The 25,802-nt window shown below is 45.6% G+C and overlaps 1 protein-coding gene across 7 annotated transcripts in view; it reads left to right on the plus strand.

Annotated features, from left to right (window-relative positions):
• The window catches only part of KCNMA1 (potassium calcium-activated channel subfamily M alpha 1), a 659,358-nt gene that overhangs the window by 419,423 nt on the left and 214,133 nt on the right, over positions 1 to 25,802 (plus strand). For all 7 annotated transcript variants that reach the window (XM_081158532.1, XM_081158535.1, XM_081158534.1 and 4 more), the window contains exon 6: positions 16,248 to 16,323. In XM_081158532.1, the coding sequence (XP_081014658.1) occupies positions 16,248 to 16,323 (76 nt within the window). The remainder of the gene's footprint in view (positions 1 to 16,247; positions 16,324 to 25,802) is intronic.

Consider the following 25,802-nt stretch of genomic DNA (forward strand, 5'->3'; position numbering starts at 1 on the left):
CCTCCCCAGTGCCCAGGTGGCTTTACAGATTTGCTCCCCACCACTGACCCCTCCTTTCTAACAGAGGGATAAATGGTACCTAGGCAGATATGCATTTTAATAGGGACCAGACCATTAGATCTGGGTGCAGAGACTTTGGAGGAGGCCAGGAAGGAGCACTTGCATATTGTCTCTGTTAAGCACATTAAAATGTATGTTAAATCTATTTATTTCCATAATACCTTAGAGGCATAATTACTATCTTTATTTTTTACATGTGGTAATAAACTTGTAGGTTTCATATAACCATCCCAGGTCCTCACAGTGCGTAAGGCAGGAATCCAGGGTTCAAGCCCACATCTATCTGATGCCAGAAGCATAGGTCTTTTTTACTGTGTCTAATGCTGCTACTCTCACGGTGGAAATTTTAGGCATCCATGGGCAAGTGACGAAAAACTGTTAATTTTCAGGTCTTCCCTTAAAATAAAATGGTGTAAGCAGTCATCTTTATTATCTAACTAAATACAACTGTGAGTTGTTCCACAAGACTGTTAATTCCTGGAGGACAGGTTTATAGGTAGTCATGTTTGTAACCCTAGTGTGCTTAGCTCAGTATATTAGTAATAGTAGAGCAAGCACTCATCAGCACTTCATATGTGCCAAGGACAGTTTTAACTGTCATGGATCATTGGTTTAGTCCTTACAGTCACCCTGTGAGGCAGGTTACTGTTACCAATCCGTTTTATTTTTATTTTATTTTTATTTTTATTATTTTTAAAAAATATCTTTATTGATTTCAGAGAAAGGAAAGGAGAGGGAGAGAGAGATAGAAACATCAATGATGAGAGAGTCACCGATCGGCCGCCCCCCGCATGCTCCTGACAGGGGATCGAGCCCGCAACCCGGGCACGTGCCCTGACCAGGAATCGAACCCCGATCCCCTGGATCCCAGGTCGATGCTCAACTGCTGAGCCACGCCTGGCCCGGCAATCCCGTTTTATAGTTGGGGAAACTGAAACACTGTGAGTTGAAGGAACTTGCCCATGTTCATTCCCAAACAATGGCAGAGTTGGTATTTGAATCCCATCATTCTGGGTCCAGAATCCTGCATAATTAAAATTTGTAGTTGAGTAAATTGACCATCAATTTGTACAGGATCTAAGGAATTGGGTGTCTGTTGATTTTACAGAAGGGGCCTGTGTGTCAGTTAATTGCTTGGTCAATATTTTTTAAAGAATGGATTAATATTTTCACGTTCTTCTTTCCCCACCACCCCTCTCTGAGAGAAGCTAGCTTGATGCAGAGAAGGAGCAGGCTTTGTCACACAGCGATGCAGATGAAGGACAACCCTCTCTGTTGGCAACACTGGGCCTTCAGAGCACATAAAACCCTCATTGAGTTCCTTAGGGCAGACGACATAGGGTAGCACCTGTGGGGCACACTGAGGAGGGTGTGATCTGTGGATATGTTTTGGGGAAATCTTTTGTAATAGACACGTGTCCAGAGAAATGAGCCCCAGTTCATTTGAAGTGTGCATACTTTTTTATAGATTTCTCTTTAAATTATAAAAATGACTCTAAGAATCCTTTCTTGGGTGACAAGTATGTCTTGGGAAGTTTTTCCCATTTTAGGTCAGGGACTTTTGGCGGTTTGAAGTATTTTTCCAAGAGCATGTGACTCGTAAGAGGAGATGCTGGGATCTGAGTCCCACAGTCTGGCTCCAGAGGCCACACCTCTCATGACCACACGGATGGGCTGTGATGGAGAAGCTGGCATGCCTGCTCCATGAAGACCAGAGGGGATGTGGTTATGGATGCTAGGAGGCCAGGCTGCCCATTAATGATCGGATAGCCCATGAGCAAAGTTCCCATGGGCCTGAGAACTTTGGTAGATTGATCGAGGAGAATTTGCTGAGTATAGCCTTGTGTCAGTCCCTGTGCAGGGCCTCGTAAATATTATTTAATCTGGACAGTCATCTGTGAAGTGGTTATTAAAATCTCTGTGACTTATCTTTGAATACTGTTCATTGTTTTTTGATGAACTTTTAATTATAATGACATTTAATTGATCAATCTCTTTGGGGGAGGGGGTCAGTGCCTTTCATGCGGTAGGAAATCTTCACCTACCCCAATGTCCCCTGTGTTCCTTTTCAGAGGCTTTCTACTTAGCTTTTACATTTAAGGCTGTGATCCATCTCAAATGAGTTCTAACTATAGTGTTAACTATAGTATTCTCTACAAGGAGAAATAATTTGTTGTCTCTGAAAAGTTCTTCAGATGATTTTAGCTTTGCTGGAGGGCAGTGTGAAGACTGGAAAATTGGTGGGGGCCCAATTAAGGGAAGCCTTGACTATCAATTTACAGAATCCAGATATTTCTCTGCTTATATTTTTTACTATTTTTCCTCTCTCTGTCCCTGCTATATTTTTGTTCACACGCATTGCCTGGGGGAAAGAGGGGATTGGCGTTGGTAATGAGAGGAGATGTTGAGGCAGAGACAGGAGAGTGTGTGTATGTGGGGAGAGGAGCTCTAACAAGAGTGTCCCCTCCCTTCCTCTGGAAAGCCCAGAGTCCCTCCTCCACCTCCGTCCTACATGTAGGATTAGCAGAGGATTTGTGTATTGGGGTTATGCTGGTGGTGGTGGGGGGAACAGGAGGAGTGGAGCCATTCAGTGTTTCTCTCTGGTTGGGTATCATGTGCTGTACGAGTCCTCCCTGTGAATCCTCAATTTTCAGACAGGGTGACTAAAATAAAATTAATAGTCCAGTGGGCCCTAAACTTCAGCCTTCTCCACATTCTATTCTGTATCTCTTGATTAGAGGAATCATAGCCTTTTTTCCTTCCACCCCCCTAAACCATTGGGTTCAGAGGAGCTTATGTGGTAATTTGCAGAGTGAAGCTGAGTGATCAGCCAGTAGGACATAATAGATCAGAGTCCTGCCCCCTCCCTTCCCACCCGCCTTTCTCATGTGCTTCTGCACCTGGTGCCCAGAGCATGTTGGGTTCTTGCACGTGAGCTGGAGGGTGCAGGAGGAGAGAGTCTCTGTTAGTCCCACTAGGATGCAGATGCTGATGAGCCACACTGTGCCGGACAGGAGGACCTGTCTGCAGCGTGGGGCAGAGGGACCCAGGTTCCTCCAGGTCCTTGCAGAGCGTCTGCTTGTGAGAGAAGTGAATTGAAGGGACCCTGGAGCCCAGCCCAGCTCTCTGCCTCCGCCATGATCCCCAGTAAGATTCTGGTCTACCATCACCCGCCCAGCAGCACCAGCACAGAGGTGTCCAGGCCCACCAGGCGTCGCAAAAAGTCTCTGGGCGATTTGTTCCGTGACGGCTACCGGGTGAGGTCCGGGCCCAACGCTCCTGAGGAGGAGCCACAGAACTGCTGGCAGTCCTTGGTGTCTCGCTGCAGGGTTTGTGCTTCTTGGGGTAAGATCCCCCCTAACCCCTGCCCTGATTCCCCCGATATCCTGTATTCCTGGAGGCTACCCTGGAAGGAAGTGGCCTGCCTTTGGGCTGGATATCGGGGCATGTCCAGGGATAGGTGATGGCCTTCTCTGTCCCCTGTGCTTGGGTGGCCCCTGAACTTGGAGGTGCTGGGCCAGGCAGAAACCCTCTCCTTCCTCTTTAGATGAATGTAACTGGTCTCCAGGGCCTCTGAATGGTTTTGAGATATTAAAGAATATATCTCAGCAGTTTTGAGGAAAGCTTGGCAAGACGGGAGCAGCCTCCTTATTTATTAAGGGGTAACCATGTCCAGTGAGGCACTGCTTCACCCCCAGTAACAACAGTGCCTTTCAGTTTGCTTTCTCTGTCCTCACATTGGGCCATGGACAGGTTGCCCAGCCTGACTTGGGTGGTATCATTATTGTCACCCAGCAAAGATCATAAGAGACATCCTCAGGGAAGATTTTGCCTTGTCTCAACTGCTTTCTAGTAGACGCTTGGTTTTATTTGGGCCTCCACAATGTATAGAGGTTTGAAATAAATGGCTTAAATGCACATTTCTGGACCTGAAAGTCCCAATTCTAGTAAGCCTTGTTTCCAGCAAGGTTCGTGGCAGCAGTGGCTTCTTCAGAATGAAGTGTGATTGCTGTGGGAGCGGCTCAGGGCTGTGATGTGCACAGGCACAGCTCCAGCTACCGCTGCACTGTACGATCATGTGCAGCAAAGCCGTGTGTCACACTTGACAGGCGAATCCTAGGCAGCCTTTTCCATCAGAGCTGACAGGAAGGGCTTCTTGGGGCTGAAACATCTGCAAGGACTTTGTCTGGAATCTAAATATTCAGGCTCCTTGTCCGTGACCTTAGGCCTGCTGATCAGATTGCTCTCTTTCCTCTCCCTTCACTTCAAGCGCGAGCTGCCTTGTGCTTTGTCACATCCAGCACTGACAAAGGCCAGGGGAGAGACGAGCAGGGGTGGTGGCTTCGTTAAGAGAGAAGAGACTGTTTCCTGAGAAAGACTTGAGCAGCTGACTGAAACCACAGGTTTAATTTGTGGTGCAGCTCTCTTTTTTACATTTATTTCGAAGGGTTTCCATTCATTCTTCCTCCATAGCGAGCGTTGCTATGTGCCAGTCACCCCTGTCCTAAGAGGCGATGGGCGCAGTGGTGAGTGGGCGTGGGGCGCCTGTTGCAGCGGAGCTGAGCTCTGCTGAGGGCATCAGGCAGGGTCATCTAAACAAGGAAATAATATTATAGGCAGTAAAACATGCTCATTATAGACAGTAATACATGCTCATTATAGACAGTAATACATGCTGCAAAGATAATAGGAATGGTGGCCCAGGGGTGATCTCTCTGAGCTATCAGTTCAGCCGGCCTTGCAATGACTTAGGGCAAGACCGTTCCAGAAAAGGATGGAAAGGAAGGCCCTAAGCCGAGAAGGAGCTGGGGGTGCTTGAGGAGCAGACACAGTGTGGAGGGCGTGAGGGCCAGGGGAATAAAGTGAGGCAGGAAGACCAGCTCGGAAGCTCCTGGGCAAACTTAGGGGTGACAGTGGCTTGGACCATGGTTCTGGCAGTGGAGAGGGAAAAGATGAGTTATTTCATATACATTGAAGAGGTAAAATCAATAAGGCTTCTTTATTTTAAAAAATGTGTTTCTCTACTTTTTGGGTACCCTATTCAAATAAAGGCTCTTAAGGCAGGAGCATCACCCCTGTGCCTTCATGTATCGAACAGTGAGTGGGTGGTGCAGACTCACTGCATGTGCATGGCACGTATGGATGAACGAACGAACGAATGAATGAATGAATGGGTCACAATTCCAGTTTGACTATCAACTGATGTATAGTATCTGTCAGACAGGAAGCAGGACTGGAATAAGGTGGGGGACAGATCAGCAGGTCCTGATTCACTCTGGGCTGGGGCTGAGAAACCTGTCAGTGACCAAGCTGGGCATGGAGGTGGGATCCTGCGATGGCAGCTGGCTGCAGGGGACATTCTGGGAACACCCCCCTGTGCTGTCTCTCTCCTGCCATCGGTTAGAGCTCTCAGGCTGCAAGGCCAGAGGACCTTGACCTTGTCACACATCACAATAATAATTTCCCTTCAGAATTTGTGTGGGGGTAGAGGGATTGGAAATGACTGAGGTTTATTAGAACCTCTCAGCTTTTGGGATTTAAAGATTAAGGAGTGAAAGGGAATGGAAAACAGCAAATTGGGAAACACTGGCAGGCTTCCCACCACGGGCTGGGATGTGTTTGCTTTTGTTTTCTCAGTCTCCAGTGGGACTTTGCTTGCAGGAATCTCCTGAGTCCTTTCTGTTCTGGGATAATGGGACCCTGAGCAATGAATGGTTTATCACTTACCTGTGTACCCCTTGGTCTCTGTCAATACGGCAGTTCTGATTCCATCTGAGAAGGAGGTCCCAAATCCCTTCACCTGTCCAGCACCTCTGCTAAAATGTCATGACTTTAGTTCTCAGGATGACCCTAACCTGATTACCCAGGTCCCAGGTGCCAAGTTTGACCCTCTGAAGGGATAGAAGTGGCTGGGGGTCCTCCCTGCCTGGAGCTGCTGGCCTCAGGTTACTGAATCTTTGATATGGGCACAGGGCACAGAGCCTGAAGACCTGCACTCAGTCCTGACTTGATAACAACAGCAGCCCCAAATTAGGAAAAGAAATAGAAATTTTAATGTATGATAGAAAATTTTAAAAACTAGGGAAAATTAAAGAAATCCAAAACCCCTTTCTCCATAACACACCCACTTTTAACATTTTACGCTTTCCTTCTAGTTTTGTTTTTCATATACCTATATTTTCATAGTTTTCTCTCTAGAGAAAACTTTATTTCCAAGTTCTTTTTCTTGGAACTTTATTTCCAAGTTCTTTTTCTTTTCAAAGTCTCCAATTTGCTATTATTGTTATTGTGGTAAAAGACACATAACATGAAATTTTCTATCTTAACCATTTAAAGTGTACAGTTCAGTAGTGTTAAGTACATTCACATGGTTGTTCTCCAGTTTCCTGAACTTTTTCATCTTGCAAATCTGAAGCTCTGTACCATTAACTAACTTCCTCCCCCCACCCCTCAGCCTCTGTAAGCACCATTCTATTTTCTCTTACTAATTCAGCTTAACCTTACAGCATAAGCATTTTCTCATTTTACATTATTTTTCGAACTTGTATAATATCCCATAAAGAAGATGGACTATATTTAAGAAGATTTATTTTTAAAGATTAAGCTGCTTTCTATTTTTCCTGTTTAATGAATAATTTTGCAATAAACATCTTTGTTCCTGTAGCGTTTTTTTCATATTTTGTTTTATTTTCTTAAGCTATATTCCCAGAAATGGTAATTCGATTTATAATGTGGAATTACTTTCTGAAAAATGCTGTATCAATTCACAATTCCACCATCAAACTATAAGACTGTTTCACTGCAGTCATCTCTAGTAAGCAAAACTCAATATATTGCTAGTTAAGTAGAATAAACAGATCGTTACTGCAATTTTGTATAATATGCATTTTATTTATTTCAACCAAGTAAAATAATTTTTAATGATTGTTTACTACTTATTTTTTCTATTCCATGTTGTGCCTGCTTATGATTTTTTTTGCCTATTCATGAACTAGTGATATATTTTACATACATGCTTTGACATTACAAATAATTTATCCTAATTATATCATATTTGATTAAATTACTTTTCCACTAGGTTATTATCTTCATTACTTTTTTGACATATAGAATTTTGATATTTTTTATGATGGCTGATCTGATATTTAAAAGTTTTTATGATTCCTTTCACATCTGAGTTTAGAAATCCTGCAGAGGGCTAATAAATATATAATTCCATTTTCTTCAGTTTTTCTATAATATATTATTTATATTTAATTTTAATTCATCTCAATTTAATTTCGGTTATGGTATGAGGTGACTCTTTAAATGGATTCCCGTTGTTAATTGTTTCATCATTGCTGCATAATGCTTGTCTCCCTTTTGCTTTATGATCTGACTTTTTTATCGTATATTAAATTCTTCTCTATATAATATAGTTGATGTTGCCTCTCCTTTCGTGGTTTTCTCTGTCTGTTGCTTTGTGGTAAATGTGGCCTGTATGATTTCTGCATTTTGGAATTCGGTGAAATTTCTTTCTGGCCTAATACACAGTCAGTTTTTGTGACAATTCGATATTGTATTAAAGTTATTACAGGCTAGTGTTATAATTTTTAAATTTTTATTTCTTTTATTATTTAAAAAATTAATTTAATTAAATTTAATTTTTTGCATCACCATTTCTCCCCTCTATGCCTGCTGCCACCTCCCCCTGCAATCACCACACTGGTGCCCATGTCCACGAGCTCTCTCTTTTTCTTTTTCATTTTTTCTCAATCCCCCCCACCCCCCACCAGAGCTGCCTTGTCTGCTCTCTATCTCTGAGTCTGTCTCTATTTTGCGTGGTAGTTCAGTTTGTTCATTAAATTCCAAGTATGAAGAGAAGGACCAGTACCATAAAGACTGGTGTTACTAAGCTAGTGTTCCCAGTCTACCGAATAATATGTGTTTATCTGTCCGTCCATCCAGATAGGTATCTATGAATTTATCACAAGGAATTAAATGCTATGCAAATATTCTACGTATGTGCTTATATTTTGCCTAGTTCCCGGAAGATGAACATTGGAGTCTCACTGTGATGTGACATTGTCCCGTTTGTTGTTTGCTGCATTCTTGTCAGATTTTGTCGTATATATATCTCAGGTATATTCGTGGGTGTATAACGTCCTTCACTGTTTCATTGTCTTGGTGGGTTGCTCCTTTATCAACATGAAGTATTACTCTTTTTCTTTGATACATTTTCACAGTAGCTGCCACCTTATTTGGTGTCATCATTGCTCTGTTTGCCTTTTTCGCTGAGCATTTCTCTGGCACATATTTTCATTTCTAACTTTGTTATTTTGCTTTCGTTGTATCTGTTGTATCTCTTACAAACAGCACGCACCTGGGATGCATGATTGCTCTTTGTACACCGCCTCAGAGTCTTTGTCTTTTCATAGACAAGTTTATCCCATTCGGTTTTGTTGTGTTTACTAGTGTACTTGGGCTCTTTTTACCGTTGCAATAGTATTTTCTAATTAATGTGCTTTTTTGCTATTCTTTTTCACAATTCTTTTCCTTTAGTTGGTTGACCATTTTTTTTGTTCATTTTCCCCCTTAGGTGTGGAATTATATAATTCCAAATACATTCTTAAGTTTTGATATACATACTGAAACTTAAAATTTTCTGTTAATGTGAATAATTAACAGTATCTTTCCCTGAAGCAAGACAGGAGCGTTAGCACGTTGTCCATACTCCACTGCCCTCCCTCCTTCCTACCTTCCTTTTCCACGTGGAATCATCTAGAGAGTTTAATTTTAGATCATTGCTGTTATTTATTTTTTTATAATATTTCTCTGACACGTAAACTGATCAGTTACTTTCACCCTTTTCCTACTTTGCTGCTTGTATTTCACTTTTTTTGGATTTATTTTTGGATTAAAATTTTGTCTCTTCAGCCCACTCTTAACCATGATAAATAAATATATCAAGATGGATTAACAAGCTAGATGTTAAAAGGAGAAAAGATACCCTAACCCAGTAGTTCCCAAGCTTGGCTGCACATTGGAATCATCTAGGAAGCTATAAAAAATTCTGACACCCAGGTTGCACCCCAAACCAATTAAATCAGAGTATCTGGGGGCGGTGGGCATCAGTGTTGTCTTTTACTCCCCAGGTGATTGCCATGCAACAAAGACTCAGAGCCACTGCCCTGCAGCCTTGTGTTTTCACAGTGCAGTCTCTGACCAGCAGTGACGTCTTGGAGCTGGTTAGAAATGCAGAGTACTAGGCCCCCTCTCAGACCCTCAGAGCCATCATCTGAGTGTTATCACATCTCAGATGATTCGTATACACATGAAATTTGAAGAGCAGGTCTTTGAAGCAGGTGTAGCAAACTAAGCCCCATAGTCTACTTGTTTGACTAATACTTTACTGGCATACAGCCATACCCATTTGTCTACATATCTTTTACAATGGAGTGGGAAGTTGTGGCACAACCTAAGGTATGTACTATCTGCTCATTTACTGAAAAAATTCTGCAATGCTTTTCACCCTCCATGGCTGTTAGAATCACCTCAGAGCTTCAACACTCTCTGCCTGGCAGTAGCCCAGGTCCATTGAGGCTGAAGTGAGACCCAGGTATCGGTAATTCTTGGAGCTTCCCAGGTGATTTAATGTGCAGCCAAGGGTGAGGACCACTGTCCTAAAAGAGAAAAGGTAGATGCCTTAAAAAAATCTGTTTTTATGTTGGAGGCAGCCATTTTTGAATATTGAAAAAAACAAAACAGTGATGAAACGACATATATTTGACCATATAATAAACTTAGAATTCTAAAAGGAAAACTCACTGTAAGTAAACTTTTAGACTTAGGGAAAAAAACTAAGCAAAATTAAACTGTGGGAGATAACGTATAACGTATAATATCCTCATTATAAAAGAGCTTAAGTATATTAATAAGAAAAGATGAACACACAGGTAAACTGTCAAAGGCCAATTTATTTAAGGAACAAAATAAAATGACTTAATAATTATATGAAAAATAATTAACTTTATTAACATAGAAAAGCAGAATAAAATATAGCGATGCACCCGTATTTGGAGCTTATCGAACTGGGGCTCTTACATTCCCCCTGTCCGCGCCCCCCCCCCCAATACTTAATACAGTGGGGATGTTGGCAAAGGCATTTATATGCTGATAGAAATTGTTGGGAGAGTTTGCAAGATGACCACAGCGCTGAACGTGCTTGATGCTTGAAAGCTGGCCAGTGTCTGTGCCAGGGCAGAGATCATAAGCTTGGGCTTGTGGAGTTAGACAAATTTGGGTTGAAACCTGGCTCTGTTGCTTACAAATTGTATGCTGGACACTCTAGCCTGTTTATCCTTAACTATCTCCTTCTGTTTTATGGATTAAATAAGATACAGTTAAAAGTTTGGGCATGTGGGGAGTAATTAAAAATAGTAGACTTCAGTAGTACTTGATTGTCGACATCATCATTTCACCAATAATTTAAAATAACAATTACACTATATAGTGTGTGTGTTTCTATTTGTCTTGTTGGCTTTTCTGCGGGGCTGTATACAACCCTATGCTGTTTTAATTAGCTTCCTATGATGACATTACCATTTATTGAGCACCACCAGTGTGCCCACATGTATTATCAGAACACTTAGTTCTGTGGTCTCCGGTCTCCAGGGCAGGTTTTAACGGCCATCTGTGTCAGTGAGAGAAGGCAACTAGGTATTGAGCCCCAGCTGCACCAGAGGCCTCAGCCCGTCCCACGGAGATCTCTGCAGCTGGATGGCCCTTCAGAGTTGTCCTAAGTTGAGGCAAGGCAGCAGGCCTTTGTCCCCACATCTACCAATTTGGGAGGCCGCCTCTGGCAGGGGCATAACCTTGGGTGAAGCCACTCTTTAGGAGCTGGGATGAATAAAGATCCCTGAAGACTGGATCTGGATTGCACCCTGCATCTGCCACAGCTCCTCTGTGTTACTCGTGTAGTATAGTCGTGCATATGAGATGAGATGCTGGTGTTTTATTTAGGATTCTTAGACTTAGTCCTTCGTGTAATGAAGGTGCCTTTTTTTAAATGTGTAGGCTATCTGTGTTCAGCTAATGCCAGCTTTCTAAACGAATATAGAGTACAGAAAAAGAGAAAAATCTATTTTTATCACTGTATAATAAAAATTGACTATGGAATCAAAGACTATGTAGGGAGGTTTACTATTTCTTGACTGTTTGAAAGCACTCACTTGTAAAACCATCTGGGCCTGGTACCTTTGTGGGGGCACAATTCATGTTTTTTGGTACACACACATGTTGTTCACAACTCTGTTACAGCCATTTTCTCTCCCTAGAAAGTAATTTTATTTCAGAGATTTTGACTTATATGGGATACATAATAAGAATGCAGTAGTATAAAGCCGAGAAGATGAATAATTTGTTACTTACATCGACCATCCTACCCCCTCTTCTCTTAGCCTCGCTTATCGAATCTGAGCTGCTGTCCCTTCTCCTCGGCGCCCTCTCTGAGTGCAGCAGAGTGACCAGCGGTCAAGGCTCTTCCTTGGTTGGGTTGCTCTTTTATTTTCTAAGAACATCAGCCCTGACCTCAGAGCCCGTGGCTTTCCCCTTCAGGAAGCAATGCGTAGTTCCGAATGCAGTGTCTAGCCTTGAGACCTCTGCCGTCTAATTCATTCTCAAGTCAGATTTATTCTTCAGTTCAAGCTGGGATTTATTGAGCATCCACCTTACTGCCAGGCACTATTTTAGGCATATGAACCACAGCGATGGACAGGACGTCAGCCCCTCCCCTCGTAGAGCTGATGCTGTGGCTACGTGGAAAGAAAGCAGGTGCATGGGGCTTCTGCTAAAGAGCAAAGACAATCAGGCAAGAGAAGTGAAGAGCTGGGGTGTTGCCGGAGGAAATGGGGTCCTCTGCGGTGTCTCGGAAAAAGAACTTCAGGGACACCCATGTAGGAGGAGTTTAGCGATAGCAGCAAGATTTATTAGAGCAAAAAGTGACAAGTGACAGCACACTCTCGGAGAGGCAGGGAGCGCGGGCAGGCTGTGGGCAGCAGCTGCCCTGAAGGCCTTGCTAAGCCTCCATGTATTTCCCTGGGTTTGGGAAAGAGCAGGCTTTCTTTCCAACTGCCGGTACGTCTCCTGGCCTGTCCCGGGCCTGTGCCGGTGCCCTTCGCCAGTCAGCCTCTTTCCCGGGTTTTCTAGGGGCTTGAGCCCTTATCCAACCATCCTTCTTCCAGGCTTTTCCAGGCTAGTGCCTGCCGTCTTCTGTGGTCATCATTTATAGCTTCTACTGTGCATACGCTTTGTAAAAGGGATTTCCCCTCACCACTTCCCTCTTCCCCCATTAATCCAGCAGAAAGAGGCCATTTACTCCCCCCCCACCCCCGCCATGGCTGTAAAGCTGTCTGCCCTGCCTGGTTGGCTAGACAGGATGTTGTCCTGTTGTCCAGAAGGATGCTGGTTACTCCCTGGGGTGACTGTGAAGCTGCTGGTTCCTGACTTTGTCAGGCTTAGTTTGCTCCTTTCTCTTTCCTTAATAACTGTCTACTCTGACGGGGGCGAGTGAGGGGAGAGTTCCAGTTTTGGATAGAGTAACCAGGAAGGCCTCACTGAGATAGTGACACTGAGGAAACACCTGGAAGAGGTGGGAGGGGGCGTGCATCATATGGACAACTGGGCAAGAGTGTCCAGGCCCAGAGGACAGCGTGTGCAAAGGCCCTGAGGCAGGAGCATGCCTGCACAGTCAAGGATCACTGAAGAGGACAGCCAGACCAGAGGGCAAGCAGTAGGAGGAGGGGAAGGAGGCTAAGAGGAAATGGGAGTGGCCTTGCTTGAGGTCCCTGAAGGACTTTGACTTTGGCTTTGACTTTGTGTGAAATGGGGGCATTAGAGGACTTTGAGCAGAGGAGTGACGTGATCCATTTTACCTTTTAACAGGCCCGCTCTGGCTGCTGTGCTGAGAATAGGCCACAGGGCAGAAAGCAATTAGGGAGCTGTTGTCAACTGTGGCCTGAAAGATACATGCTTCAGGCCACCATTTTTCCTGATAGTCTGGCCTGATCTAAGGATAAAACATCAACTGTTTTTTTTAACCCCTGTAGAACTTCGTTAACTCATTTGTGTTCATGAAACCCAATGCCATGGAAATGGCCGGCACGGGTCATCAAATAAACAGTCTGCACTCGTTCTGTCCTGCTTCCCCCGGGCCCCTTTGCAGGGACATTTCTCTCGGGTTTCCGCCCCAAGAGCCAGCTTGTTTTTCTCTTTTATACATTATTCATCTTATTGTGTCTCCCTGCTTGCTTTTGTTGGCAAACTGCTCAGAGCTAGGCTACAGCTTCCCTCTGGCACAGGTACAGGACCGTGTGGCTGATGCATCCATTTTTCCCATCCTTGTTTTCACACACCTCAGTGAAAAGAAAAGCTTTCATTCTCTTATTTTTGTGAGTCACTTTAAAGAGTGGCAAGCTCCCAACAAACAACAGAGGAAGCAAACACATCACTTAAAGTAAGAAGACAGAAATCCAGTTAGAAGTTTAGATCATTTGTATTCTGTTTTTGTTTTCATAATGAAAAAATATAAAGGGTGCCCCCCAAAAATGTATCACACTTTGAATAATTATTAATTCCAATGGGTTAAATCTGAAAAGAAAGAAACATCAATTGAGCTATCAGCTGCATATACATATTTTGGGACACCGTATGTACATGCACACATAGATTTTCAGAATGAAACCACCTGTGGCTAATACATTACTAAAGAATCCTTGTGTCCTTGACTGGTTTCACCATGGCCAGTCTTTCTCTTCCCCAAATTTCTAAATTTATTATTCTGTGTCCCAGCAGCATGGGACCATGGTGCTGGGGTGAGGTCAGCCACCTAGGTTGGGCTAGATGCTCAGGACCACTGTAGAATTTGACAAAAATACACTTTCCAGCTCCTGCTACGCATTCTGGGTGAATAGGGCTTGAAAACTTCTTTGAAAATGCTTTCTCACAAGCTATATATTTTCTGAGACCCTGGCTATTTGAAAAAATCTTTTTTGTTGCCTTTACTGCTGAGCAACTACTTGGCTGGATGTACAAATCTGGGGCCTGACTCTCCTTGTCCTAAAATTCTGAGTGCTGCTCGATCGCCATTTAAAACTTACTGCTACATGATGCGATCTTAGTTGCATTAATGGTAACCCTCTCCCCACCCTGACACTTTATTTTTAAATTTAATACTTGATATTTACAGGGGGGGAAATCACGTACTTCACAGCATTGGTTTCTAAGAGCTGGCCACCGTCCGTTTTACCTGTTAACCACGAGTCATTTTTTCATGTCTAGAAAGTTCATTCCTGTTACGTCCTGGCCGTACATGTGATCTCGCCTGTACTTCCCTTTGGAGGCATTTTACTCACAGGCTGCATCTCTGTGGTCTTCTCCCCATCTCTCTTTTCTTAAACTTCCTGTTTTTTCCCTCCCTTTTCCTTATTTTCCGTTTTCTGAGATGCCTGCTTGGTTTTGTCCGCTGCATTAGATCCGTTTTCAGCAGTTAAACCTTTCATCAGCTTCGTTAGGACTCTGTTTTGGACTCTTGAGTTTTTTCATTTCATTAACATCCCCTCTCATCTGTACTGTCTCCTTTAAGAAAAGTAATATAAACAGCATTTAAAATAGAAGGGGAATGTTTTCTGAAAAAAAACTTTTGTTCATGAAGGTAAAATCCTATTCAAAATGAGAACTTTTCTTTGTGATCCATTAACCCTTTTTCCCTCTTGTGCAGTGGGAACCCCTTTACCCCCTGGGCTTTAAATTAGCTTTTCCTGGGTACCTTACGTCTGAACAAGGAGCACTCCTACTGGGCCCACTGTAAAGCTGTTTAGGGGAAACTGTGGATCTGTCTGCTTTCCTTGATTCATCCTGGGTGTCTGGTGACTCACCACCGCTTCTTCCCACCACTGTGCCTTAGACGCCCCCTTACTGCCTCACACGTGGGGGCAGAAAAAGCCTCGCCACTGTCAACAACTTAGCCGACTCGGCGCTCAGCAGCACACAGCATGTGGGGCACTGAATGAAATGCTTTAGAGGAATCTGCAAAAGAAAATCCCCTCGGGAGAGGGTGTGACATTGAATGTGTCTCAAAGCTGTGGCCATGAGTAAGCCCGTCTCTTGCATGATAGCCACGCATTAAAACCCACGCGGGACTCAGAATGTTTCTGACTCACGAATTAGATCTCAGCAGAAATATATTTTGCCCTTGGATATTTTTTCTGTCTGTTAATCCTCACCTGAGGATATTTTTTCCATTGATTTTTAGAGAGAATAGAAGGGAAAGAGGGAGGGAGAGAGAGATTGATGTGAGAGAGACACATCGATTGGCTGCCTCCTGCACAACCCCTGACCGGGCCCCGGGATCAAACCTGCAACCCAGGTAGGTGCCCTTGACCAGGAATCAAACCCATGACCCTTTGGTGCGAGGGCCGATGCTCCATCTACTGAGCCACGCTGCCAGCCCTGCCCTTGGCTATTAAAACACAACAATAATGTGAATTTTCTTTCATCCTTGATTGTGTATCCTTCCGTCTCCCTCTCTCTCCTACCACTTAGAACCACTGGCTCTTTTTCTCCATCCAAGAGGGGGTGCTGATTTAGAAAGGAGAAACATTATTTTTACACTTCGAAGAAATGGAATTATCAGTGTTGAATCCTGAAGTTACGGGGTGTGAGACCCTAGAAAACAGATAATGCCGTGGGCCGTATTCTTCACTGTACCGGGACTGAAGATGAAGATTTTAGAAAATCCGTCAAAGACGTGTTATCCCATTTGTTCCTAATCTGCTCTTAGCAGAAGGGTTACGAGGGTTACGCTGAGCTACTCCCAGTAATTTTCAGAGAGGAAATCCTCTCGGGCAACAAGGAAACTTGGAAACTGCTTCAGATCAGAGGTGGACACGTGAGAGACCCCGCTAACCGGGCTCTCCCCCCCAAACCCTCCTTCACAGTGGCTCCAAACAGTCCCCCGTAATGAGAGCCCGTTAGCAGCTGAGAATAAACCAGCCAAGTATCAGGGTGAAGGACTGTGTCCCAGGTGCGCAGAGCCGAATCTTCTGCAAGAGCTTCAGCTCCTGTCGCCCCTGGCAGCTGTAAGTCACACGGTGCAGACGTGAACCCTGTGCACTGAAAATAACGTGCCTCTGTTTCATTTCTCTCTCCAGGTTTGAGATTTTTACGAGCTCTCAGACTGATCCAGTTTTCAGAAATCTTGCAGTTTCTGAATATCCTTAAAACAAGGTAAGACTCTCTTTCTCCTGTTCTTTCCTCACTCGGTCCCCAAGGCCAAGCTGTAGCTTTCAGGTGTGTTTCCCTTCATCACAAAAAGTTACCCAGAGTCCGGAGAAATCCCGGAGTAGGGTTCGGGTTGCTCTTTTCGGCAGGGCTGGGGACTCCAGGGTGAAGAGAGAGAAACAGCTGTGCTTGTGTCCCCAGTTTGGGGGACTGTGCGGGTGGCTTGGAAATCAGGAAATGAGCCCGGCGTCGCGGGGAGAGGTGCGCGGCGGATGAGGGATACATCTGCTCATTGATTCGGAAGTCCTTGCTCCCAGTGCTAAATCACCCCTTTATTACATCACTAAATAAGAAATTGAACCCGGCCGTAAAAGCAATAGAAGCAATGCTTTTTGAGAGGCAATCACAAACCTCATATGGCAAACAGAAAATCATTTCATTTCGAAGTACAGTTTAGATGTTCATTTTATAGCCAGTGCAGCCCCTGGGGCTGGCTCTGGGAATTGCCTCTTGGGGAAACCTGAAAACCTCCTGCTGAATGCGCCGTGGCTGCTCCTGTTGACGGTGTTATGATCTGGAAAACTCTACTGGACCAGGAGGAAAAGTCCCCTGGAGGTCCCTTTCCCAATGACCCGTGGGTTCCCGGAGCTGGCCTGAACCCAGGGCTGTCTTGATGAATAAACTAATAAAAGAAGTTAGACGCGCTCTAATGGAGAGTGAGGGCCATACATTTCCCTTATAGGAAATTACCCTCTAAGAAGCTCACTACTAATGTTCCATTTCCTCAGCGTGTTTGATAAATGATTAAAAACAGGGCCCCTCCGCTGTGTGATGTATAATTAACACACCTGCATTTGGGAGGGGGGCTTGGATTTAGCACCGTTTTCCCAGTAACTGAGGCTGGGACTCAGCTTCCCGAATCTGTCTCGTCCAACAAATGTGTCAGGCTATTGGCTTTCTTCTTTGGGTCTTAGTGGTTTTGTTTGTTTATTTTGGTTTAAGTCCAAATTGGTTTCCCCTCCCTACCCATTCATCTATGTGAGTGTGAGGTAAATTCACTTTCTATCAACCAAGTTAGAGAGAGAAGGGATGTCTAATGCTGGAGATGTCTTCTGTAGTCTGTCCCTCCACCCTCCACTTCATACCCTGGGACAGGGCGAGGATTTGTCAGCCTCTAGTTAATAGTATGTAACATTATCGAGTAAGAGTGAATATTGTTAATCTTCGTAATTCCTCTGAGCAGCAGTGACCTGGCTTTCCACCGTCCTATGGCTCTTCTGTACAGTGGACACTTATGACTCTTGAAATTAAAGTGATCAACAACTCAAGCAGTCCCCCATGTTTCCTATACTGTATTTGCTCCACTAGACTGTATTTTTAGGGCAGAATCAGTGCCGATCACAGGCCGTGTGCAGGAGACAGTTGTGTTTTCTGGTGGGGACGGTGGTATGTGGAGCCACCACGCTCTCTAACATGGCCTGGTGCCTGCCTCATCTTGTTTCCTGATTAATTCATAGACTTGGGAGATTTTCACTCTCTGATGCCAGCATTTTAAGAAGGTGCCATTGCTGTCCTTGTACCCCATGTGGCTCCTTTTCTGGACTTGGGAGACTGATGAGCCCTCTGGATAAAGTATTTCCTTCTGGACTTTTGCCCAGAGGTTGCTCCCACCCCACTTCCCACTCGTTAGAACAGGCTCCTTTCCTTTGGCTGTAGGCAGTAGGTTAGCATCCCTGGTGAACCGTCAGCCTGATAACTCGACACCTACGGGTGGTTCATTCTCCCGGCGCCGAGGGGAGAGAGTGAGACAGTCGGCTGGGGAGAGGGCTGGCTATAGATCTGGACAGAGTAGCCCCAGGGAGGGGTCATGGGGGGTCGGCCATCCTGAGCCCAAATCAGCATTTTCCAGAATCCCCTTCCTCACTTCCCACTGAATAAAATTCCTTCTGCTGTCAGAGGTGCTTGTCATCATAACCCCACAACTTGACTGTTCCAGTTCCTGGGCTTCTGTCCCAGCCAGGTGATGGAGTCATTTCAGTAAGCCTGAATCCAGCACCCGTTTGTGCGTGCAGCAGGGTGGGGGGGAGGCTAGAGAACCCTGTCGGAAAGCTCAGGGGGGAGGCCGCTGTGGTTGGTGCTGAGATACAGGAGCACCCAGAGGTGTGAAGCCCGCGGGATAGTAAGTAAGTTGGGCTTAGCACGACTGTGGGGCAGTCAAGGGTCCTTTCAAGGCAAAGGCATGTCTCAGCGAAGCCTTGCAGAAAGCCAGGTGCCACCCTGGCAGGGCTGGAGAATGGGCATGTGAGAAGTAAGGAGGGTGGGCTGACTGCCAGTCAAGGAAGCTGCAGAAAGTGAGAGAACACGGTCCTTGGGGGAGCTTGGAGGAATTCTGGGCTCCCAGAGACTGGGGCTTCTGTGGTGGAAAAAGAAAGCAGAGCTTAGGAGGCCAGGCCAAGGCCTGATCACCAGGCACAGACTGAAACTTCATTTAATCATAAGAACTCCTGGGACTTGAGGCCACTCTCTGGGCTTATTCTCTCTCTCAGTGCCCAACAAACCTGGCTCCTTGTTTCCGTGCGCCCCGAGCACAGATCTCCCAGAGAAGTGGAAGCCTTGGCTTTGTAGGGCTGTGGACTTTGATCCATTAATTGGTGACACCTCTCTACTCTGCTGCTTCATGGGGACCTTCCAGGAGGGGAGTAGAGGCCCATAATCATCTTTAGGGGCACTTTGTCTGCCTATTTCTTGTGGTAGATCCCAGCCAGTCTGTGGCATTAGGTAGGGATGGGGACATCGCAAATGTGATTTGAAATAATGATTTGAAATTGCTGTTTCATTTTCTGTTCTTTGGGTGCCTTGCTTGTCCAAGAGCTAGAAGAAGCAGAGCAGAGAACTAATGTTGAGTGGGGCAGGAAAGAGAGAGAGAAGGTTAAAAGGGTAGCAGAATCTGGCCAGTGTTGTTCAGTGGTCGAGCATCGACCTGTGATCCAGGAGGTTGCGGTTTGATTCCCAGTCAGGGCACATGCCTGAGTTGTGGGCTCGATCCCCAGTCTGGCGTGCAGGAGGCAGCCGATCAGTGACTCTCTCTCATTATTGATGTTTCCATCTCTCTCCCTGTCCTCTCTCTGAAACCAATAAAGACATTTAAAAATAAATAAAAGGGTAGCAGAGGAAACCAGAGTGAACAGGATGACCCAGAAAACACACACACAACATAGATGAAAGAAACAGATCCCAGTTATGTGACAGCTCAGGGCCATCCCCCAAATTACCAGCTTATAGAAGAACCTGAAATGCCCTGTGAACTGAAAAGGGCCTACTGAAGGGGACATGGGGCGTGTCCATGTCACCAGCCTGGCGAGCAGACCCAGGTGTGACGACACTCAGGCTGCAGTTTGAGCTCAGTCTGCAGCTCTGGTTGAGGCTGCCTCCGCACCTCAGTTAGTGTAGTAGATACTGATGATTAACACAGGGATCACATTGCAAATAATGATTTTCTCCAAAGGAAACCCAGGAGAAAATCAAGACAAATTGTTTGGCTTAACAGACTTACCGAGGTTCAACGTCCCCAAATCAATTGTATCCTGTACGTCAACAACAAGCATGTATATAGTGTAATTGTAAAGGTTATATTTAAAATCAAAACAAAACTATGTAAGTATCATAAAATTTATCATTCGTGCTGCAGACTTTATGGAAAAAATTATACATTTAAAAAACCCAGACGTCTCATATCTGTTATTTGTTGCTCGGTGATTAGTGACCCTAAAACTCAGTGACCCAGGATAACTATCACTTTTTAAAGACTTCTGCTGATTCTCTGGTCAGCTGGGCAGGTCCAGGCCGGCTTGACTGGTGTTTATCCTGTGGTCAGCCAAGGGCTGCGTGGTCAGAAAAACTCTTCTCTGTCCTGGGCCTCGCCTTGCGAATGAAAGTCAGGATTCAAGGCCTGCATCATGTACTCGAAGTCAAAGAGTCTTTGTTCTGGGGGGCTATGTCCCCTCATTGGCACTCCCTGCCGCTCTTTCCACAGCCAAGGATGTGCTGCAAACAGCTGACTGAGGGTGAGGGAAAGAACAGATGGAAGAAGGCATGGGAAGACAGCAATGCTTTAATGCTTGAGAATATCCCATTGCAGTTGTAACATAGCACGAGTTATTTAATAGTCACACACTCACTAAAAAACTCCGCAACCCCTTAATACAGGTATCAACAGGTGAGTAAGGCTCAACCCAGGGCATCCAGGGAACCTCCCACAGGACAGTATGTAGATGGTGGGCTGGAAGGGGAACCTAGTCCCCCGCGTTGAGGAAGTGCCTAAGAATAGAGCGGGCGCGCATACACACACAACATGGGTCGCCTAGCAATTATTTTTTTAATTTTTATTTATTGATTTTAGAGAGAGAAACATAGATTTATTGTTCCACTTATTTATGCATTCATTGGTTAATTCTTTTAAGTGCCCTGACGGGATTGAACCCACAACCTTGGTGCATCGGGACTATGCTCTAACCAACTGAGCTACCTGGCTAGGGCTCACCTAGCAATTTTTAAAAGAAGGAAAGCTGCCTGTTCCCTCTAAGTGATATAAGCTCATTGTAAATGTCTCAACAATATAGAGAAACATAAAGGATAAAGTAAAATTTCCCAACGCCAGCAGTGGTTGAGGGAATAGTACTAACATCCTACCCTATCACTTTTATTTCCCACATAGCATTCCATGATATGTACATACCATCATTTACCTAAAAATACATTTTGGGGAGGATATTTTGGGAACTGAAATCACTGTACTACATATATGACCTCAGAAATAGCTCCACGGTTAAGGTCTTAAAAAAAGAGTATTCGCTAGGGAGAGTCTAAGGGCCTGTGCAGGTAGCGACCAAATCGTGAATGTCATGGATTTCACAGAGCAGGAGAGAGTTGTTGGACAGTCTTAAGCAGAAGAATGTGATCAGATTTACATTTTAGGGAGATCCACCGTTCCACCAGTTGTATAAAGAGAGGGTTTGAAGCACCTAAGACCACAGAGGAAGAGACCAGTCTGGGAGCAGTTGTCCAGGCAAGAGTGTTAGGGACTGGCCTTAGGCAGGCAAGTCGGGCGGAGCAGGGGACAGGGATCTAGAGATGTCGAAGCGGTGGAAGTGACGGAACTTGACTTTGCTTCATTCCACGTTCAGAGCATTCGTCGGAGTGGTACCTTCCAGTGGGCTTTTCAGGGGTGGGTATTTTACTCTGTCCAGCATAGTAACAATAAAACAAAATAAGGGCATTGGCACCTGGCTGTGCCCTCAGCCAGAAATAGAGAGGAAGATAGTGGACAGGCAGAACAGGGACAAATATGTACTTTTTAATGGAAATTGGATGGCATTTTCGTTGTTAACCAAAACACATCTTATTAAATACACTGAGGGCAGAGAGGGCCCCAGACAGCTCTGGGTTTGCAGCTATAATCTCGGAAAGAAACAGACTATTCTCCAGTGTCTGTGGATACCCAGTGTCCACAGAGTCCTGGAAAAGGCCCCTGATCCACAGGAACAGAGAGGTCTCTCGTGCCTGCCCTGATGATTCGCAGCATCCACCGATGTGCATTTCTCTAATGGCTAGTGAGAACTTGTGAGACCCAGAAATGACCATGGAAAACCAGAAGCAGAATTTCCTTAGATGAATTGGGTTCTCATGATAAAGTCACAATCCACCCCTCCCTCAGGGCATGGGGAGTGGGCTAGGATCTGAATAGTGCCAATCATTCTAACCTTTGGGAGAGTCGTGTTTGGTTCAGACCCGGGGCTTGGCCATAAAGTTTATGACTGTCTCCAGTGGCCTCATTTGCCACGCGGAGCACACAACCCCATCTCTGCTACCCACCCTCCTTCCAAGGAGCCCTGTGCAACCTGGTGAGGTTCTAGTTTCAGAGTATGGACAGTGTCTACCAAGAGTTAATCTTGCACCTTTTGCTTCTAGATGATTGCCTGGTCGTGGAGTTTAATTTGGAAAACAAATTCCTAAGACCAGGGACCCGTAATGATGCTGATACCATAAAAATAATCACATTTCAGTGCTGAATATGGACTCTTCAGCAGCAATGATTAAATACTCTACGAGCAGCGAGAGCTCCCCTAAGCACTATTAATATTAAGGTGACTAATCACTTAAAGATTAATTATCACCGTATTTAGGTCATTTTTTCCAAAGCACCAAGAGGCTCAGAGACTCTAATAGTTTTGATACGTCAAGAGGCTGCACAAGGTTCTTGGTGGGATGTTGCTTTGTTCGGGCCTTAAGGGTCTGGGGGTCTGGGAGTGAATCAACTTGGTACTTAATTATCATCTGAGAAAATGGACAGTACCTGCTTCCCTGAGGTCTCCCTTTGCCTTTGGCTACCTGTTCTTCTGTATTCCTCACTCTCCACTGTTGGAGTGCACCCTAGAGGGCTCTCCAGGCAGAGGTGGGGGTGGTTCTCCTCTGGTTTGGCTTCCCATTGAGGAACTGAATGGGACAGGGCATGGTGGTGATCTGGTTACTACAGTGTTCAGCTCACCGATTGCCAGAGTTGTTTCACTTGATGTGGCTTGTTGGGTAAATGCCTTTTATCTAGTTGCCTTATTTCCACTGTGCAGATATCTGGGGGGAGGAGGGTTGTTTTTCTAGAGAGAAAAGGCTCGGCAAGGCCAGCGAGTAGCCTCTGGGGCTGGCCGGCTGCTCTAGGGAACAGAAATACTGCAAGAGTTATAGCATCTCCCAGCTCTAAGGAGGCTCAGGTGGGAGGTTTTAAACATTGCTATGGCCAGTCCCTGATCTTCATTCATATCTACAGCAACTTCTTAGAGGTGCGGCAGGACCCATGGTAGCTAGTGTCTGGAAGAAGGGACGAAGGCCAGGCCTTGGTGGATCTGTGCCTGATTCTTACGGGAACTCCCAGGCCCCGGAATGAACTGGTCAGCACAGTAGGGGGTGGAACAGGATATGCCGTCCTTCCTCAGATGGAGACAGTCCCTGACCTGCTTTATAGACCTGATCAATTTGGGGTTCTCTGAGAGCACTTTGGATATCAACTCTCTGTCGTAGGCAAATGGCTTTTAATTATAAGTGACAGAGTCCACCTCGAACTAGCCTTGGGTGACTGTGGGTCCAAGAGGAAGCTGGGCATGTCCGACTCCGGGGTTCCGATTCTCTTGTCAGGGTCCTGCCTCTCTCTCCATGTCTTCCTGATTTCATTCCCAGGCAGGCTTTCTCCAGGGCAGGTGGCCCTCTAGAGCTTCAGGCTTATGTTTTTTTATACCCAAAAGTCAGAAAGAGAAAGATTCTCTCCCACTTAGTTTCTGAAAATGCCTCTAAAAATTTCTCCCTCACAGTTCTTTAGAGCTGGGAGTTCCTCCACTGGTCAACCTGGCTCTGGCCACTCAAGTAGAAGGGCCAGTGGGACCTTTGATTGAACCCAGTCCACCTGCAAGGCTGCCTGGAGGAAGAGATGTGAGGCAAAGCCAAGAGCCATAGAAGCAGAGGCCCACGTGCCTTTGCTGCACTGCCCCTCCAAGTTATTTAGGTCAGCAGGCTTTGGGTCAGGCAGCCCTAGGTTTGAATATTGACCCCACCGCTTACTAACCCTGTTTCCTCGGGCAAGCTGCTTAAGCTCAGCAAACATCACCTTTCTTATTGGGGCAGCAGGAACAATGCTAGTACCTGTCTCAAAGGGAAATCGCTGAGGAAAATGAAGGTGTCGGCTCAGGGCCCATAGTAGGGGCTCAATAATCACTGGCCATCATTATAGACTAATGCCTGGCAACTCTGGAGATGACCAGGAAAGACACAGTGGGCTTCTTTGTTGTTTTTCTAGTCTGGTTTCAAACCATAAGGGAGTTGTTGCAACACTTCAAAAAAATCTAGTCTCGCCCATAAAAGTAAAAATATCTATTTACTCTCTCCTTGAACTGTCGGAACCAACTCTAGGAAGCTAAGACCACGGCTTGCCCTGCTCAGTCATGTAGAGGAACAAAGGCAGAAGGAAGAGGAGAGCTGGGCACTGCCGTCCTCCCCATCCTGGAACCACTGACCCAGACCCCGCTGCAGGCTCCTCCTCTACCCCGGCTTCCCGTGGACCACAGCCCATCCCACGTTCCTCCACGTGGGGCCCCAGGATAGACTCGGTCATCAGAACCTTCCTCTCCATTCCTTTCCGTGGCAGTGCTAGAGGTTAATCAATGTGTAGAGATAGTCTTGTTCCCCCTTGGGGCAGGACTCTCAACCCTTTCTCGTATCCTATGCGCAGAGTGTTGGGGGCACAGCGTGGTCAGCAGTCAGGAAGACCTTCTGATGGACGGTTGGTTTGTGGTGTGGCCAAGAGGACAGGCCCTGCAGCGGCACTGCTTGGGCTCAGATTCCAACTCTGCCACGTGCAGTGTGAACCTGGGTCGTCTCCTAATCTCTGGGTGACCTCCTAGAGTCATTATGAAGGTTAGATGAGTTAATGTATGTGAAGCTCTTTCTAATGCATTAGAACGGTGGGGCTCATAATAAAAGTGTTAGCCATTACTGTTCCTATTACTATTATCTTAAACTTTTAGAATTTAAATCGTTGGTTTCCCTTAAGAGAGAGGTGAGAGGAAGGAGAGATCAATCCATCAAGCATGATGGGCTGGACCACCCTGTGGGCAGTGTTGACCACTATGTAGAGGCGGAAAAAGATAAAGGATAGAGATCTTTCCTGCAAGGTTAGGTATATGAGTTAAACAGCCATCTAAACCGATATTACAAAAGAAGACTTAAGACAGTGGGATCAATGACCAAAGAGTGGCTGGAGGTAAGAGTGCAGAGGAGGAGCCACTTTGTATTGCAGGGGAAGGTGGGGATTGAACCAGGCCTTGAAGAGAAGACTTGGATAGATGGGAAGGGCGTTCCACCCGAGTAATAGACAGAGACATAGTAAGTAGGTCTGGCTGTGATGAACCTTCCAAGAGTTTATGTAGAAGAATAGCAGAAGGAGAGCCTAGCGCTTCAGACAGTGCTGGAGACGGAAGGAGAGAGTTTGGACAAACATTTCACTCAGCAGAGAGCCTTTGGACAGGGAAGTGACCTGCTGACAGCAGCATCCAAGGAGCTCAGCCCAAGTGGGAGTGACAGGGTGACACTTAGTGGGAGGACTGCAGAGAAAGAGACCAGTTCACTCAGCACATATTCATAGAAGCCCTACTGTGCGCCAGGGACTCACTGCTCCTGGGACCCAGGCAGACAAGGCTCCTCCTCTCAGCGAGCTTAAAGTTGAGTGGGTTCCAGTTGATCCACTCAGGGAGCACTGGTGGGCGCTGAAATGATTAGGTATAAGTTGCTGGGGACAGGATATTCTCATGGTCTCAGGGGCTTTCTGCATAGATGGCAGATGAATTCAAAGGGAAAGGGGCGCCTTTCTGTGGCCAGACCTGGCATTCCCATGGTAACCAAGTGACTCCACCTGTGTGACTGAGTTTGGATTTCCTGATGTGATG

The sequence above is a fragment of the Miniopterus schreibersii genome (assembly GCF_964146895.1).
Source record: "Miniopterus schreibersii genome assembly, chromosome: 14".
In the NCBI taxonomy this organism is placed as follows: Eukaryota; Metazoa; Chordata; class Mammalia; order Chiroptera; family Miniopteridae; genus Miniopterus; species Miniopterus schreibersii.